Below are 19301 nucleotides of genomic sequence, written 5' to 3' on the forward strand. Positions count from 1 at the left end.
TTGTTGTTGGGTTTTTTCAAGCACCATTGAGTGGTAGGATGCATTGTCCATCACAATTACAGACTGAGTCTTAACCCATTGCTCGAAAACTGCAGCATTCATCTGATTGTGATAATCACCATCATTTTTTGCTTGAAAAAATAGCTCAGCATTCTTGACAAAGCCTTCTTTCATTCCTGCTTGAATAAAGATGAGGCGATTTCCTTTTCCAGTAGGCGGCTTTACTCCTATTGTTTGTTTGGAGGCCATGTCAGTCCAACACTTTGCAACAGTGTAATTCTGATTGATCCATGTTTCGTCAAGGAAAATGAAGTTTTCGAAGGACTGTCTGACTTGCCGCATCTCTCTCAAAAATCTCATGCGAGCAACATCACTTCGTTCCATAAGGAACTTGTGGCCATCAACTTGCGAAAATCAGAAGCCAATCTGCAACAGCACTCTTCGAAGTGACCCAGTGGTACCATTGTAAGATATTTTCTCTCTTAGCTCTTCCGTGACTTTGTAGAGTGTAGGAATTTAATTTCTTTCGTAAAATTCCAATACAGTTCTTCTCAGGACACACTTATCAAAGTCATGAAAATTCGTAACTGTTATAGGCTGAGATTTTGTCGGTGAATAGAAGACAGGTTTCTTGTGTTCAGCCTCTAACCACCATTCTTGATTTGCTTTGGAGCAAATCCTTCTAACTGTCCTTTCGCTTACTTTGGTGGCTTTGGCTGTCTGAGCAAGGGCCTGAGGGGTGGTAACAAAGGTCTGCCATTTGCCTTTTCATCTAAAAAGTACCGATTAACATTATAGATTATTTCTTTCGCCTGACTGTGCAAGCGGGGGCAGTGAGAAGTGGGAGATGTTTCCACGGTGGGTCAGTGACTCGGAATGACCTTGTCGGGCTGAGGTGGCAATGGTGCACTAACCCATCACAGCGGTGTTGTCAAATCTCAGGAAAACATTTTTGATAATATTAATTTTCCCATCAAAAACCTAGTCACTCTTAAACATACGAAGTTTTATTATAAAACAGAGTAATTTCCATATATTTAGTTAGTATAAAAAGTATCAGAGACATTTCGTCATCACTGTCGTGGCCTATTTATAGAATTGTGATAACTGTGTGGAAAATCCTGGCTAAACGTGGCCACCACCTTAGTGGCCAAAAAGGCTGAGTTTGACTATAATTAAAATATACATATTATTTACAATTGAGTGGATCTAAGTATGAGCCTTGCTGTCTTCTCAGGCTCTAGGATCTTCTCTCTGCTTCTCTCAATATTTTTTTTGTTCTGCTTCTCTTCTTTCCTTCCTTGCCTTCTTCAAGGTTTTTCGAAGGAAATGCCCATCCCATCAATAGGCGGGCAATAGCTTCTATCCCCCCTTGTTAGATGTCTAATTTGCTGAGATTATCTAACGACATCCCTCAGGGTGTAATTAGATGAATTAATCCCTCCTACGAAGGAGGGGACTTATGATGTCACCGGAAGTCTTAGTATCCGGCGAGAGTGGAACAGTAAGCACACAGGTGAGCCATTTAAAAATTCCTTAATGATCGCCATAGATTAAACTCGCGCCCGTGTTTTGGCTACATAATCATAACACTTCCTGTTTTGCTATTATCGCTCTCTCTCTCTCTCTTTCTTTTCTTGTTTCATTATTATTCCATTCTCTTTCTGTATCACTGGTTCTCTTCTCATTTCTTTTCTCTCTCTCATTTTTACACTATTCATAATTAATATTCTAGCTATCATTATATATATATATATATATATATATATATATATATATATATATATATATATATATATATATATATATATATATATATATATATATATATATATATATATATATATATATATATATATATATATATATATATATAATATATATATGTGTGTGTGTGTGTGCATGTATATATACTTATGTGTGTATATATATACACATATATAAAGTATGTTATATATATGTGTATTTATATATATATATATATATATATATATATATATATATATATATATATATATATATATATATCATAAAACAGAAAACAAAAAAAAAAAACAGCCAGTAGGACACATCAGCGCAAAGGTGGGCCATGGAAGCGTACTAATTTCAGCATGATTGTTTTTTTCCAACGTTTCGTAATAGCTTTGTTACATCATCAGGGAATCTGTTAAATAATGAATAAAATTATTTTGAAAATTGCTCTAAAAATCAATAAAATTCATAAAATACAGCACAGTTAGAATACCAGATAAAAAGAACAGAAGAAAAACAAAAACGAAATAAAAGCAAAACCAAAGACCGCTAACCAAGCTTATACAAAGAAGACGGAAGACAGAATGTATAAATGAAAAGTTAACTCAGGTAGCCTACAGCTGAGTGGAGGAGGTCTGGGTATTTAACTAGGGAACCAGTTGTTTATCTAATAAATAATGATTCCAGGATGGGCAGTTCATATGCATGGGTTGTTTGGCCTGTGATACAGAAATCATTTCTATCAGTAATGTTTTACAGATTTTTGGGTTTTTGAAAAGCTCCATATGTTTCTTAACAAACAATTAATTAATATCGCCAAACCTTGTACAGTACCAAAATTAGCTTTTTATGCCAAATTTCCTTTTCAACATGATTCTTTTTGACAAAGGTTCACACAAGTTGTTCATAAACATTATGGTGCCATTAATCTAAAATTAATCCCAAAACATCCACCAACGATTGGTTCCTTTTTCAGATACAAAGACCGATTAAACCCGCTTTTGACCTCTAACGTGGCATATAAGTATACTTGCCCTAAGTGTAACCCTGGGACATATGTCGGATCCACGAAGAGGTTACTGAGGGTCAAAATCGACTCTCACTGGGGATTAAGTTTTTGTACTGGCTGTAGGCTCTCCAGTCCCGAACATGCAAGCATAAGAAACCACTCAAAAAATTGTAAAACATATATTGATAGAAATGATTTCTGTATCATAGGCCAAACAACTAATGCATACAAACTGCCCATCCTGGAATCATTGTTTATTAAACAATTGGTTCCCCAATTAAATACCCAGACCTCCTCCACTCAGCTGTACCTGAGTTAACTTTTTATTTGTGCATTCTGTCTTCTGCCTTCTTGGTGTAAGGTTGGTTAGCGGTCTTTGGTTTTGCTTTTAAGTCGTTTTTGTTTTTTTTCTTGTTTTTTTATCTGGTCTTCTAACTGTGCTGTATTTTATGAAGTTTATTGATTTTTAGAGTAATTTTTAAAGTAATTTTATTGATTATTTAACAGGTTCCCTGAAGATGTAATAAAGTTATTACAAAGCGTTGGAAATAAAGATTTATGCTGAAATTAGTACGTTTCCATGGTCCACACTCTGATATATATATATATATATATATATATATATATATATATATATATATATATATATATATATATATATATATATATATATATATATATATATATATATATATATATATATATATATGTGTGTGTGTGTGTGTGTGTATATATATATATATATATATATATATATATATATATATATATATATATATATATAATGCAATAACTGCAAATTTGTAATATGATTATTGTTTGTAATAATAACAGCCATATAAGGCATAGCAACTGGGTTGTTTTGTGTAAAATCTTTTCATCTCATTTACTGTATATATGTGCTGGAAAGTTGCTCTGATTTATATGTACGTGATCAGGATCATTTCCAGCATCTTTGCAGGTCAGAGGAAATCTCCAAAAAGCCATTAAGTCTGAACAGAATGAAATCCCTTGAAGTGAGGGTTGTCAGTGAAGCTGTAGCCGAGATGTTGTCTGACACTCTCTTGTTACGTATTCGAACTGGGGGTCGTGTAGTGCGCCTCAAACATACTAAATCTCTATTGGTGTCTCTGTGTGGGCTTTTACAAGTGAGGCATTTTAACATTTCGGCAGTAACTGACATAAAATTTAATAGCTACGCTTTAGTTCTCTTCTCATATGTATATATGCGTGTGTGTATTTAATTATTTGTTTATCTCTCAAGCAGCGAACACAAGCCATAAGTTTTGTAGAACAAATATATAAAAATAAGAACAAATCCAAAAAGGAAATAGTGTAAGTAGACACATATTGTATATATATATATATATATATATATATATATATATATATATATATATATATATATATATATATATATATATATATATATATATATATATATATATATATTATATGCAAAGAGACAGACCTAAAACCTGACGTGAATTAGCATTAGCCATTGTACAAGGCTTGCAGTGTTTATTTTTGGGAGTATTCTCTGTGCTTGACTTATTAATTGAGTAAAGTTGAGGGCGACATTTTTTGTTATCAGTACTGTCTTGCAATGCACTCTCTCTCTCTCTCTCTCTCTCTCTCTCTCTCTCTCTCTCTCTCTCTCTCTCTCTCTCTCTCTCTCTCTCTCTCTCTCTCTCTATATATATATATATATATATATATATATATATATATATATATATATATATATATATATATATATATATAAATATATATAGATAAATATATGTATACATATGCATATATAAATATATATATATTTTATGTATATACATATATATATATAATATATATATGTAATATATATAGATGAATATATGTATACATATGCATATATAAATATATATATATATATATATATATATATATATATATATATATATATATATATATATATATATATATATATGTATGTACCAATAAGTATATACCTAAGCAGAGTTGGACAAGAAGTGAGAAGAGCATGCATGAAGAATATTAATTGTACAGTGGGCAATTGCCAAAGAGAGAAATGGAGTACTATATATGGAAAATAACAGGATTTGGTTAAAATAAGCACAAACATTCTTGAATTTAGTGATGGGATAAGGCTATAAGAATTTTGTAAAGCAAAGTAGGCGTGATCTGATGTGCAGCTGCAAGGTAGAATGAAAGGTCATATACAGGAAAATTGTAAAAAAGGTGAAGGAAAAAAAGACATCATTGATTCACTGAGGACATTAAGGAGAAGTTGCTCTAGAGGGAAGTAAGTACAGAGAGAGAAAGAACTCTATGCAAAAAATGGATCCAGAAAGATAAAAGGAGAAGATGCTATCTAAAAATACATCTTTTGGTCGATGGAGTGAGTATATTGATGTTTTCAATGTTATTTAGTATATATAGGGAAGGGTGTATGGCAGGATTTTGACTGCACGCTTGAACCATATGACAGAAGGGTAGAATGGGGCAGAACACTGTAAAACAAGAGAGCATGTGCCTATGTGGATTAATTGTTAAACATGAAACAGGTGTTGTATATGAGAAGTTTAAAGGCAACGGAAAAAAGCTCCCGCCCACTGCACGCCAGTGATTGGCTAGCTCTTGAAAGGGGGATGACACCACACTGAATAACAGTCCATATGATCAGTGTTGCCGAAACGTGGAAATGTGGCCTCCGGTGTGGAAGTTGTGATGCACAAGATGATTGTGTGCAGAAGTGGCGTCTTCATTTTATGGTCTACCTCGCCAAGTGTGGAGAAATCACACTCTTTTAATGGATTTATTGTGGTCAGATATATTAGTTTCTTATACAATTCATTGACCTATATTCTCGGTCATTTGTATATTATACATATGTTTATATAATAATGACTGAATAAAGAGCCATCAAAGAATGGTTGTTTGTGCCGAATCATGAAGCAACAGAAGCCAATCGAGCAGTGTCTTGATTGACACGTCGAATGCAGACAACAACAGAGTGGCAGCAGCTCTAGGTTTCCGTCTAATCAAGTTAACCTAAATCTATTTAAAATTGTTTTAATAAATGTAAAAAGTAATTGTGATTAACTTGATAAGGGAAGTTTATGGGAAATGATCTTTAGACTGCGAAGGAGAGCATATATCGTTTTATATACGTTAGATTTTACCAATGGTTGAATGACTAACATTTAGGCGAGCGTGGAAGTCAGTGGTGTGGAAATGTGGCGCACTGTATTATGTCAGTGGTTGTCATATGACGTTTTTATCACTTCGTTTCGTTCACGTCAATTTTCTATATAGACTTTTACCCCGACAAAATCAACCACCTCCTTAGTAACACTAACACTTATGACAAATTAACGAAAAATCCTCTCCAAAACGTCCCCACAGAAGTTTTTAGAAAAGTAAGATTAACTGGGAAAGACAAAAAGAGCGTTGAACTACTGGAGAAACTTAAAGTCATTAACCCAAAACTTCCTTACTTTTATGGCCTTCCCAAAACTCATAAAGATAATCTTCCATTCAGACCTATCATCTCGTGCCGGAGCTTTCAATTATAAAATTTCTAAGTAGTTAGCCAGCTTTCTTTCCCCTTTCTTAGGCACATTTTCTCCCAGTCACATTAAACATTCTGAAGATTTCTGTCATAAATTCAAAGAAAGACATACCACTTCACAACATAAAACTTATAAGTTTAGATGCAGATTCCTTATTCACAAAAGTACCAGTACAGGGAAAAATTAGCCCCTATTCAGATCATTTCCCACTACCCATAGGTATAGAATAATAGAGTTAGTTGAATTATGTGTATCAAATAACATCTTTTCATTTGGGGAGTCATTCTGTAAACAAAAATTCGGGTGCAGCAGGGGCACCTCTTTAAGGCCTGTTTTAGCCAATCTATACATGGAATATTTTGAAACTGCAATAATAAATACAATCAAACCTAAAGACATACTCTTCCTTATGCTTGCCACACCTACAAAAAACCTGGCTACACATGAACTCGCTTTCTGTATCCTTGCAACCACTCTGTTCCCTTTCAACAACTCATTTTCCACATCCATGGAAATACCATTTTAAAAAAAAAAAAATCAGTGCCAATCAAAACACACAATAAGATATTTGCTCATCACTCAGAACAGCTTAGCCATTTACTACATCCTCCACAGCCCTCATATTTACTGTCGATTTTGTTTCCTCTCAAGCTACAAAAGTCCTTGTCCAGTTCCATGTATTGTCAATATCTCACTTTTTGAGTTGTTCCAAATATCCCACTTCAACTGTTCACCTCACGAACCACGCTAGGAATCACCAAGGAAATCTGTGCACCTGTTTCAATTTACCCAGAAAATTCTACACTATTTATTAGTACCGGCATAGTCATTCTACCACCCCTTCTATGTAGACAAAAATGTACTTCCTATGGACTGTCCAAACATACAGTACACCACTTTCTTCCCTTTCGTCTGGCAGTATAATGCTCTCATACACATCAGTTGCCTCATAGTTACGACCATTCAATTTTTTCTCAACAACCCGCTTTCATTGAACGCAACCAAGCACTGCAAACGTAGTACATCTTCACTTTCTCTAGTACTGTCAGCATGGCACACAACATGCTTTTCCCATTCCATAATGCTCCACATACTACTGTCTTACATAAGTGACTCACAGCTAACAAAATCCAAGCGTAGCCTACATATACAGTAGTTGTTTATCCCTTATGATACCTATACGCGTCCATCATTCCAGTTTGTTCTGGTCACTTACAGATTTCATCCATCACCCTCTTTCTTAAATCATTTTACACTTTCCGAAATAACTACTGCTAGCCCATCATTCAGCAAATCTCTCAGCCCATGCAACACACTCTAAAACACTGGATCACACATCCTACATCCCTGCCAATCAAAAATCCTTTTAGCAGCTACCTAGGATCTACATTTTCTAACACTTCCAGTCTTATCTCTGGGCATTTTTAACATCATATCAGCAATACCATTTCTTTCTCCAGGCACATGTTCGACCACGTAATCAAAATCCCTCATATCCTCAGTTATCCTTGTAAACCTACTGCTAATATTTTTCATTACCTGTGGATATACTAATGGCTGGTGATCTGTTTCACTACAAACTTCCCTCCGTACAGAATGGTCTCATTGCAACTAGTTCCCTTTCAACATGGAATACTTGCATTCTGTCACACTAAATGTTTTTGAAACATAAGCAATCACCCATTCAACTCCATTCACTACCTGATTTTGCACCCAACATCTACCCATCGAATTAATGCTAGCATCCATGTATACTTCAAGCATTCAGACTACTGTAAAATCAGGGTACACCAATTCAGTATTCTTTATGCCTCCTCCCTCAGTCTCTCAGTTGCATTCACCATTCCTTCATTCCATTTCAAAACACTTCTTTTTACAACCAATCCGTTCATTTAACGGTTTGGCTACTGCTGAACAATCCTTCATAAATATCCTTCCAAATTCCATCAATACTAAATATCCTCTCAGCTCTCTCACTGTTCTTGGGTGTGGAAACTTTCGCAAATCCTTTGAGAACTGATCAGCCTCTCTCAATCTAGACTCACTCGCCTTACGCTCTAAAAGTTTTGTCTTTCGCAAAACACTCACAGTTGGGTACCTTCACTTTTAATCTAACTTCCCCCAACTTTCTTAACAATGCATTCACGAATTGCATATAATCTTCAGATGGTTCATTCATTATCAAAATATCCTCCTAAAACATTAAAACATTCTTCTTTAAAAACTGACTCAACATTCAAATCTCTTTGGAAGGCAGTAGGTGCATTTTCTAATCCAAAATTTATATTAAAAAAGTGGTGGTGTCTTCTTGAGTTGAAAATACAGTAACAGGCCTACTCTTTCGGAAATAGGCATCTGATAATATCCAAGTAACAAAACTAGTTTGGTAAATACTCATACCATGCCTGCTATACAATACACACGCTATGACAAAACACACAAAAACAGTCACGTTCACTTCATATAATCATTACACATCTGCTGACTTCCATGTGGCTTTTGCACAGTACCGTTGGACAATTCCATGCACTTTCACTTGGCTCAGTCACCCCCACCCATCCTAACTCTCCACGCTGTTCCTGGGGTTTTCTTGCAACAGGTGGTTGGAGATAATGGGGTCTTTAATAAACTGGAGTATAATCATTCAACTGGGCTGCTCCAAAATCTTCATCCCCAGACTAAGTGCTCTTCTTCTCACCCACAGCATGCTATGCACGCTCTGTTTATCCGCTTCATTCAAATTTTATCATTCAATATAATCCCTTCAATCAGCTTCTCATATTCCTATTTGCCTGCAGGATCTTCATCAGTCAGTCATCACATGAGGATCCAAAACCCCTTTCATCATCAGCATTCACAACAGTACTCATCACTCCTAGCCTTCCCCTGCTTGTATACATGTTTATCTCTCCTTTTGCACTTTTGAAACCACTTGCATGCACACTCTTGTATCTTCCACATCCATTACTCCATCCTGGTCATTCCCTCTTATACACAGATTTGCGTTCCGCCTTCGCACTTACTAATCTACTGTTATCCCTAAGTGATTTCACATTTTCTGTAGCATACATTTCCATGCCATATGTTTAGACTCTGGCACCCCCATCGCTCCTCTCTTACAGCTGGCTTCTGGTATCCTTGCCCAGTTGCATTTCAATCATTTCTCGTCCTGGATGTTCTGTTATATTGTTCTTCTTTAGAAACTATATGCAAGTAACGCATTGCTTCTCATTCACCCTATCCGTCACATGAAAATCATCTCCTTCCATTCTTGTTCCCACAATCACAATTGATTCTTCATATTTTTCAACAACAAGGCATGGACAACTCTTAAATCCATTCACTTCAGCTACCTTTCAAAATCATTTCTATACATCACATTCACACCACTCAATTTTACCACTCAGATACTCAGTCATATCTCCAGCTCAACATACATCATTATACGTAATTCATTCTCTTACATTCAAAACATGCATTCATTTTAGACCAAAAGACTCGGCCCCCTTGAACCCTCTCCATACTCAGTTTCCCTGAAATTCACTCCTGATGTTCCTTGTGCTATTTTCCAAGTTCTACACACACACACACACACACACACACACACACACACACACACACACACCTGCTATATTCCCTGGCCTATCAAAAACAGAACACTTGTTTTTGGGAACTTTGCTCATAAAGAAAAATTACCCTGCTGACCACAGTTACCAGACACCCTCTCCACTCTCTGCACTCCAAACGCTTTTGCTACATTCCTTAATCCATTGTACTGAAAATATTTAATCTGCTTGCCTTCGTACAGTCTTTCACACACTGTCCTACCTCAACACAGCTAAAACAGACACCAAATGACTCTACATTCATTCCTCTTACACCCTACACAGTTGCCTGGAAATACCTTCCAGTCCGGATTTCATTCCTTCTTATATGGTATGCCTCCACAGGCATGCACTTTGATCTCTCTCCATTGTTGCATTCACAGCAGCATGTACTCACCCATCGTCTCACTAACTTACTTTCTCATTCTCGTGACATTTATCCAAGAACTTGGCCCTAATATTCACATGATTACTTGTACTCATTAGGGCATCTTTGTATGACTTTTACTCGGTAATACTTGGAGTAGTTCGCTTGTTCTCTTTCCTACATAAACACTGCTTTCAGTTACTATCATTTACATCCAGTGCAAACTCCTAATCTTTTACCATTTCCATCACATCATCCCATTTCAACTTTTCATTTATTCATCTCATTTTCTCTTATGTTTCAGATTCATAAACTCAGCCACATTAGCAAGTAGAATAACCAGAAAACTTTTTCATCAAAGATTTATTTCCATTTGTGCCTACGCTTCTAAACTTTAACTGGTAAGTACACATTTGCGAAGTTTCATTCTTCATCATTTTCACCTCTTCAAACTCAGTCCTTTTCTGATATTTCACTCTTCTTTTCATTCTCCTCACTTTGGTCAACCACTCTCCCTTTTACAAATTCTTATTTTTTTCTCTCTACACTCATAATTGTCACATAAAAAAACCTTCCTTCCAAAAATCCTTCAGTTCCTGCATCCAGAATCTTCCATTTATCCAAATTTTTCCATACAAAAATTTTCGTACTCGCTGCATGTTAGTCCTTTGCTCCAGTTAGGATAAATCTTTCAATCCATGGCACTACATGAGTGAACACACTCTTACGTTACTCCCTTGCACAACACCTCATCATCACTTCTGTTTATTGACACATCGTCATCACTCATGCCCTCGCTCTCGTTCGATGACGAATAAAATGAGTCTTTACTTTTGCCCATTCCTTTGCTCACATTTGTCTTTTATCCTCTTAATTATTCACTTTTGCATTACTCCCATCGCTTACTCTGCTGGGTGCTGACACAGGAGTATATAAAGGTCTTCTTCGTCTTTCCTCCTGCAACTTCCACTCCCCACGTTTTCCTCATGTCAGAAACCATTCACTCTTCGGCCTCTTCAATCTATAACTTTTCATTTTCACTAATGTTTTCTTCTTTAATTCCTCTGTCAACAATTTTACTTCCCTGTGCTTTGCCACCAAAAAATATGTGGCGGGATTTCACATTCTTGGGGCACTTGTTGCTAGAAGAGCTAAACACACTTCACACTTTTCCTTTATATTTACGAATAGATACACACACACACACACACACACACACACAAATGTTCACTCAAACTCATTTAACCTATTAAGGTTAAGCTATATATACATTTTTCTTAGTCAAGCGTTGAAAAACTGTTAATAATGCAAAATGAACACTTCACTGTACACTATCTTTTTCTAAAAAAATTAAGTTTTTCTCTGATTTCCATGGTCTGCACAAGAAGAACAAACAAGGTAGAACAAACCATCATTGAGGTAGAACCGGTATTTAACTGAGAAAAACGATTACAGCAATGTACAATCATATTACACCTTTAGGTAAACACCATTACAATCATGAAAAAGAAGACAGAATTAGTGGATAATGACAATGAGAGGCAATACGTACAAACAACAAAACAGCAACTATTAGCCTACATCACAAGCCAGGGCATCTGGTCGAAGACAGTAGTAGAATAACAAAGGGAGGTGACTGCTGTCATATTTTGTGAGGACATCAACGCAGCCCAGTTGGAAGACTTTGTTTAACAAGATAGACTAAAGCGGGCAGATAGAGCTGAACTGGCCCACGATCTGAGAAGCAGAGGAAGAAGCACCATAATTTATCAGTAAGTGAAGGTTATGTATGCAAAGAGACGGTAATTGTGCTATAAGATACAGGTTCTACAAGTGCAGTTGCATGAAGAAGTTTGGTAACTGAGGACCAAATGACCAATAAAAAAAAACTTTGTTCAAACCCCAAACTATGTTGGAGGGTTACATGCTATTTGCCTTGTTAACCATTTTTATGACCTCACTCTAGGAAAGATTTCCAGCATAAAGGTCTCCAAAGAAACGCTGAGGCCAAGATGACCAAGAAAACTGTAGGGGCAGATGGCCAAAGGGGTGTGCCGAAAGAAAGTGATGTTTGGATGGAATCTTGTTATCAAACAGCAGCAGTTGTGACAAAGCCCAAGCCCAGCGAGAGAAGTGCAATATCACACCAATGGCAATAGCTTCTAGGATTCCACATATGGAAGTGGAGTAGCTGAAAGTAGCCCAGCAGAAAGATCCTAGCCTATCCAGGCAGTGGGCAAGAGCCAAAACTAACTAATGCAAACTGCAGGACCAAGGGGATGGAACTTCAAGGTCAAGGTTATAAATGATATATATTGTGTTTTTCAAGCCAAGGTAAATCTTGATGTCAAAGAGCACCAAGGAGCTGTTTACAATTCTACATAACCTGAGATGCAATTGTTTTGTTCAAAAGATCTGTGCTGAAATCTGTGTGGAAGATGTACCAGGAGAGACCAAAGGTTTGGGCTTGGGACTGGTATCTACCAGCAATCTTGTTTGTATATCAAGAGGAACTGCAGTTAAGCACCAGATTTTCACCGTTTGAGCTACTATATGGAAGGACCATGAGTGGACCGATGAAGATTCTCAAGGAATTATGGAACAGAGGCTGCAAATATAAAGTGCGCAATACCTACCAGTGTGTTGGAGCTGAGGAATTGCCTTAAGAGTCCTGCAGACTATACCAGAGAGTCTATATGCAGTGCAGGGACCCCAGGAAGGATCATAAGGACAAGAGGACTAGGTTCAAGGTGAAACAAGGTGGTTAATCGAATGGAGTACAAGGCTGTCATTGTAGCGATGTAAAGAAAGATTAAATAGGGAAGCATAAGAATAGAATCTTAAACAGAGAGAAGTGGAAAAAGATAAATTATACAGTGATCAATCGAGTAAGAATAGAGAGAGAGAGAAAGAATAAAGAGAGGAGAGAGAGAGAGAACAACAATTAAACCTTGGTTGTTATGCATTACCGAGGCTAGATACGTCAAGCAAGCTAAAAAACAGGAAACTGTCTTGACACAAACTCAACACAGTGAGCGAGTATAATGCGCCCAGGGCCATGAAACCGATCATAAAATCTTGAACCTGTGCCCTCGCAACTCAGCTGACCAAGCATTACTTATAACCTCGTCAGGAGTCAACATTCCAGCCATATCTATAACCCTGCCTTCAACAAGAGGCGTTTACACGAAATTCCATGAAAAGGGGCTGGACAAAGAGAAGTAGTTCACCATTTCTCCAATTAGACATTCTAGGGAGGAGCCAGTAACTACTCCTACTGAGGTCATTTCCAATCAGATCTTCTAAGGAGAGATTTTGACAACAGCCACAATGGTCCTTCCCAATCAAACTGTTCGAGGGGAGGCCTTACAGATAATATCCTCCAATGAGTAACTTCAAGGGAGGAGGAGATGGAAGATAGCAAGAAGCAGCAGGGGTTCCAGAGAAGGACGAAGCCAGAGAGAGAGAGTCGCTAGTCACCAATACGAGAAGACGCAGTACTTCCCCCTAGCTTCCGTGGTCCCAACCAGACTCCGACCACGGGCTGCTTAACCAGATTCTGTCCGCGGCTACTTAACCATACTCTGACCGCGGGCTACTTAACCAGGCAGAAACTGAACTTCGACTAGCAAGAGTTGTTTTTCAAGAGAGTAAAACTGTAACCGTAATTGTACTTGTGTATGTAATTAACTTTCATAATTAAAGTAAGAAGCTACTTATTTCGTCTCCATTACGCCTTTCTGAGAGATATAATTATATTTAATATAAATCCCTTCTAAGTAATAAACTCGTGAGCTGCTGACTATGGGAAGAGATGCTGTGGACGAATACGTCGCCGACTTAGAAGAAAGACGCAGGTAAGAAGGGAACAATAATATGTCACATGAGTTATGAAAATAAACTTGTGCATGACATCATCAAAGAACTGAAGCCTCTTCATGCAAGCTTCCTGACTGGCTATTATGAGTGGGAAGCAAATGAAGCAGCAGCAGCTGTCAGCAAAGAGGAAAGATGTCTAAATGCAACTGTCATTGAGGGAGAAGCTGAAGAAACTGACGAGGACCAAGTAACCTCAGATGAGGGCTGGTTGGAACTTCGACCACAGAAGAAAGAAAATATGTACTGAGGTGTCAGTGTTAGTGGTGACTTAAGCAAGCAGCAGAAGAAACAGGCAATGCAGTCGCTGGAGGAATGCCAAGACATCATAGCCAGGAAGGACTTTACTGGGAGAAAACTACATGAAAGTGACAACTGGGCTGCCATTCAGAGCAAAGATGCATTCTTTACTGTAAGCTACTAGGGAAGTGATCCAGGAAGATGTTGAGGAGATGCTTGAGATAGGAATCATCAAAAGATCAACTTCTCAGATCATTTGCCAGTAGTGATCTTGGGGAAGAAGGATAGATCAAACGAGATTTGTCTGGAATGCCATCAAATAAATGCCATAACCAAGTTTGACAATGAAGCCATGGGTGATCCTGGAGCAATAATGGTAAAGCTCTGCAATGAAAGATTTTTCATCTGTTAGGGAGATGCTAGCTGGAGCAAAGAACACTGAACATTTTGCGGACAACGTGTTAACACGCAGCGTCAAGGGAAGAACACATTGAGGGGCTAAATGACCTATTCCAGAGACTGATGGAAAAACTGACTATCTGACCTCCCAACTCTTACACTGAACGCAGAAAAATGGAATTCCTCAGACACATGGTCAGCCGTAATAGAATCACCATGAATAAAGCAATGCTGGTGAAATTAGAAATTACAAAAACGAGAACAAGGGCCAGATTAAGCAGAGAGAAATTCTTCATTTCACAATAAACTCACAACACCACCGAGGATCAATATAAAAGTGAAGTTTGACAGGCTGCTGCAGGAAGATTGTGAACAACTACGCAAATCTTGCAGCACCTATGACACACCTAATGAAGAAGGAATAACCAAACAATGTGGAGAGAAAGGGAGCTCAATAGAAGCCATTTGATGGACTGAAGCAGGCCTGGGGAAATGTACTGAAATTATAAGTACAAGACTTAAATAGGACTTTCACTGTAAGGATGGATTCATGGAATCAAATCTCTGAAGAATACTAATGCAGATGGCTTAGCAATAATATTTTCAGTCAAGGAATTCCAAACTGACCATAAACCACTTGCATACATTCAGCATTGCAAAATCGAAGGTCCAAGGATTATGAGATGAGCCACAGAACTTCAGAGCTACAAGTTTTTGGTAAAGAACATTCCAGGGAAGCTCATCGATGTTGCAGGTTGCATTAGCAGACTAAATTACAAACAAAAATTTCGATAATTTTCTTAAGTGGGGGTGTGCTGTCAAAGCACAGTTTATGAGATTGTCAGTTTATCTTAGTACCATTTTCTGTTGCAGTTTCAAAAAACTAATACATACTATAATTTTCTCTTGTGTTCCAGATCCATTGTCATAGTTTCCATTAATTTCATACATTAATGTTGTTTCAAAAAAAACATTTGTTAATGAAGAAGCTCATGAAATTTTTATTAACATTTGAAAGCATGTTAACTTCAATTTTCTCAGAAATTTCATGCACCATGTTTGTTCAAGATATTCCCAGACTGCCCGAGTTATGCCAGAAATATCTTGGTCTCAGAGCAACTAGACATCACCTGAGGAATGAGAGAGGGAAAGCAGACAGACAGACAGACAGAAGGAAACCCTGACATCACTCTAGTGATTTCAAGCAGAGAGGAAAAATCACTGTTTCAATTCAGAGGAATTTATTTTAGCATTACCTAGAAGCAAGGAGCTACCCTAAGGAAGAGACCTTTTGTCATCTAGAGTCAAGCCGCATCTGTGAGTTACAATCAACCAAAGTGAAAATCGTTGTGTGTAGGAGATAGATAAAATTTCATATTCTATGTTTTACTTACTGTTTTAATCACGCCGTTATAAAGCCACAGGCCACTGTCATCACAGAGCCGCCCTTCACACACTGTGTGGCGTCCTTTTGTCATATTGATGCCTCTGGCATCCCTGTGCTTTGTATAAACTCTCCAAGTGATTCCTCAGCTCAAAGACATACTGGTAAGTGTTGTACAGTTCATGCACTCAATCTGTGGTTCATAATTCCATGAGGATCTGAACTGGTCCCCTCACTGCCCTTCCACGTAGCAGCTAGAACAGTGAAAATCCAGTGTTTGATTGTGGTAGTTCTTGATACACAAACTAAATTGCTGTTTGATGCTGGTCCCAATCCTTTGGTCTCTCCTGACACAACTTCTTCAGCATAGACTTCAGCACATCATTGATCCTTTCACATAATTGGATATACAGCATCATGAAAAGCTGTTTGGTGCTTACCAGACAGCTTATCTCTTTCACCAATTCAGAGGCAAACTGGGTACCTTGGTCACTGAGCATTTCCTTGGAAATTTCCACCTAGTGAAAATGTTAAGTAAATCCTCTGCTGCATACTTGGTTTCCATTGTAAGGAGTTGCACAGCCTCTCGGTATCTAGAAGCAAAGTCCCCCAGTGTCAGGATGTACCTGTTGCTCCTCGCTGACACTGACAATATAGGCTTGATCTGGTCTCCCACTTTGCTCTTGCAGCATTCTGAAAATTTCTGTATTAAGACTCAACGATACAAATAATCCCCGTCACAGTGAAATTGTTGTTAAGTCTAGATGTAGATTCCCTGTTTACCAAGGTACCAGGGCATTTTTGTTTTATTGGCACCATATGCTAACCAATATCCGCTTGGTCCATACAAATACCTTGAAAGTGGTAAAACCATTTACTTGTAATAATGCAGTTTCATTTAATGATATCTTTATAAACAGAAATCCAGGTCTAGCATGGCAGTCCACTTTTACCCCCCCTCTAGCATATCTATAAATGGAGTAAGCTACTTTGACATCGGGTTAAAGCCCAAAGACTGTCTGTGGATGATTTATTGAGGTTTCAGAATCAGATCTTGGTACGTTTAATAGGGTCTCTACCAAACTAAATAGCATTGTACAGAACATCAGTTTAATCTAGATTGGAGAAAGGTTAATAGAATTTCCTCCTTGAATATACTAATAATTTGTGATACTGAAGGCTCATAATATGTAGTCAACTCACTTTCTCTATCTATTATGCCATTTCAGTAAATGTTGAGCTGGAAGGCAACATTATATATATATATATATATATATATATATATATATATATATATATATATATATATATATATATATATATATATATATATATATATATATATATATATATATATATAATGTGTGTGTGCGCTCGTCTGGAATTATCTGAGCACGTGATGTATATGCAATTGTGTACACAGAAAAAAATAAACACGTATAAATCCTGAATGGTTTCGTCTTTAGTTTTTTCAAACATCTTCAAGGGGACTGGTACATAGTGGTAGAAATTGACAGTAAATATTATAAGGTGATAGTACAGATGAATACAGACGATTGAGGAATAGTGACACCAGATAGAAAAAGATGATATTCAAAAGTGCTAGGGTGGAAGAAAAATTAAGATGAATCACATTCCATAATATCAGGAGATCTGTGTTAGCGATCGGGCTTCTTTAGTGGTGTGTGAAAGTACCAGTTACTCCTTTCATGTTTTCTGCTAAAGCCACCCCTTCTTAAAGGAAATGCCTAATTTCGGTGAACAAATAGAAAGCACACATTTATTGTTAGTTAAATGTGTATGAACATGTAGACTTAAGAGTATATGTATTTTGTTCGGTAAAACATTAATAATTCCGTCATTTCTAGTCATGTAGCAACTGGCTGTGCACGAGGAAGCGCACGGGACCAGAAGGTATCCAAATTTCCCGGGAATCCGTCAGGTAGCAGACGACGTAGACCTTAGACCCAGGATGGCCTTCAAAAATGCAGACGATATGTTCCAATATTATGGTCATCTTTTTATTAGTTAATTTTGACAAATGTAATGATTGACATACGAAAATATGCACTTTGGTGGATCCCAATAAGTGAATTAATTTAAATTATAGTCTTTTGAATATTCATTTTACTTCGAAGAAAACAGTAGATTAGGATTGTTGGTTTGTAAAAAAAAAATAGGTAATCAGCGTAAAAAAACTGCAGAGCATTGCATATAAACATTAAGTATTAAATAACTATAGCAAATTTTGCTGTTTACAATATATTTGCGCGATTTCTATGACGATAAAACGCCATTTGTAATTTTTAAAAGAATAGACATGTACTAATTGAAACACAGACATTTAGTCTTAAGCAAAATGGCAACTATGGATGGCTCCACAGAGCAAACGTCCTCATGTAATGCAGAAAGATTACTTCGCGTAGGATATTATGAATTTGAAAAGACCATAGGAAAGGGCAATTTTGCAGTGGTGAAACTTGCTACACACAAAGTAACTCAATCGAAGGTAAGCAACGCGCGAAAACGGCCTTTGTTTATCTTTGTTTATCCTGTGGAAGGGTAGGAAGGATCTTATCATCTCGGGGACACTCGCATGTCGAGGTGACCCCCACTTATGTCCCCGCTCGCCAATTCTCGAGTCTCGCCCCGGGAACAGTGTGCCTGGCGAGGGTGGTCCTCCGAATCATGCACCACCACTCGGAGATTGGGGTGTGTGCTTCCACTGGGCTTTGGTGGGTAACGGAGGCCACCTCCTCCTATCCTCTCCTCTCCTCTCGTCTCTCTCCTCACCTCCTCCTCACCTCCTCCTCACCTCTCCTTCCAATGAATGAATCCAGACCAGGGTCAAGGGTCTAGGGTTTGGGGACAGCTCTCTCTGTCTGCCTGTGGGTGTGTTGTTGTGGCCGTTTTCTGATGATATTTTTGCACGTCCTGGCCTGGGAAGGGGTTGTTGGGGGGCACCAGACGACATTTGTCGAAATGTAGGCTGCAGCAGTGTCCTGGCTGCCTGAGATGAGCCTCCCTCCGTCAGGCTGTAGGAGGCTAATCATGACTCCAACACGAAGCCTGTCTCTCCACAGAGGCTCTCTATCTT

The 19301-nt window shown here is 37.6% G+C and overlaps 1 protein-coding gene across 2 annotated transcripts in view; it reads left to right on the plus strand.

Annotated features, from left to right (window-relative positions):
* Positions 1-18496: 18496 nt before the first annotated feature.
* The window catches only part of LOC136833807 (serine/threonine-protein kinase SIK3-like), a 575016-nt gene continuing 574211 nt past the window's right edge, over positions 18497-19301 (plus strand). Inside the window, exon 1 of one of the 2 annotated variants that reach the window (XM_067096082.1) lies at positions 18497-18713. In XM_067096082.1, coding sequence (XP_066952183.1) covers positions 18564-18713 — 150 coding nt within the window. In that variant the 5' untranslated portion in view covers positions 18497-18563. The remainder of the gene's footprint in view (positions 18714-19301) is intronic. The other variant, XM_067096081.1, reaches the window with a different exon arrangement.

The sequence above is a fragment of the Macrobrachium rosenbergii genome, chromosome 52, assembly GCF_040412425.1.
Source record: "Macrobrachium rosenbergii isolate ZJJX-2024 chromosome 52, ASM4041242v1, whole genome shotgun sequence".
Classification (NCBI taxonomy): domain Eukaryota; kingdom Metazoa; phylum Arthropoda; class Malacostraca; order Decapoda; family Palaemonidae; genus Macrobrachium; species Macrobrachium rosenbergii.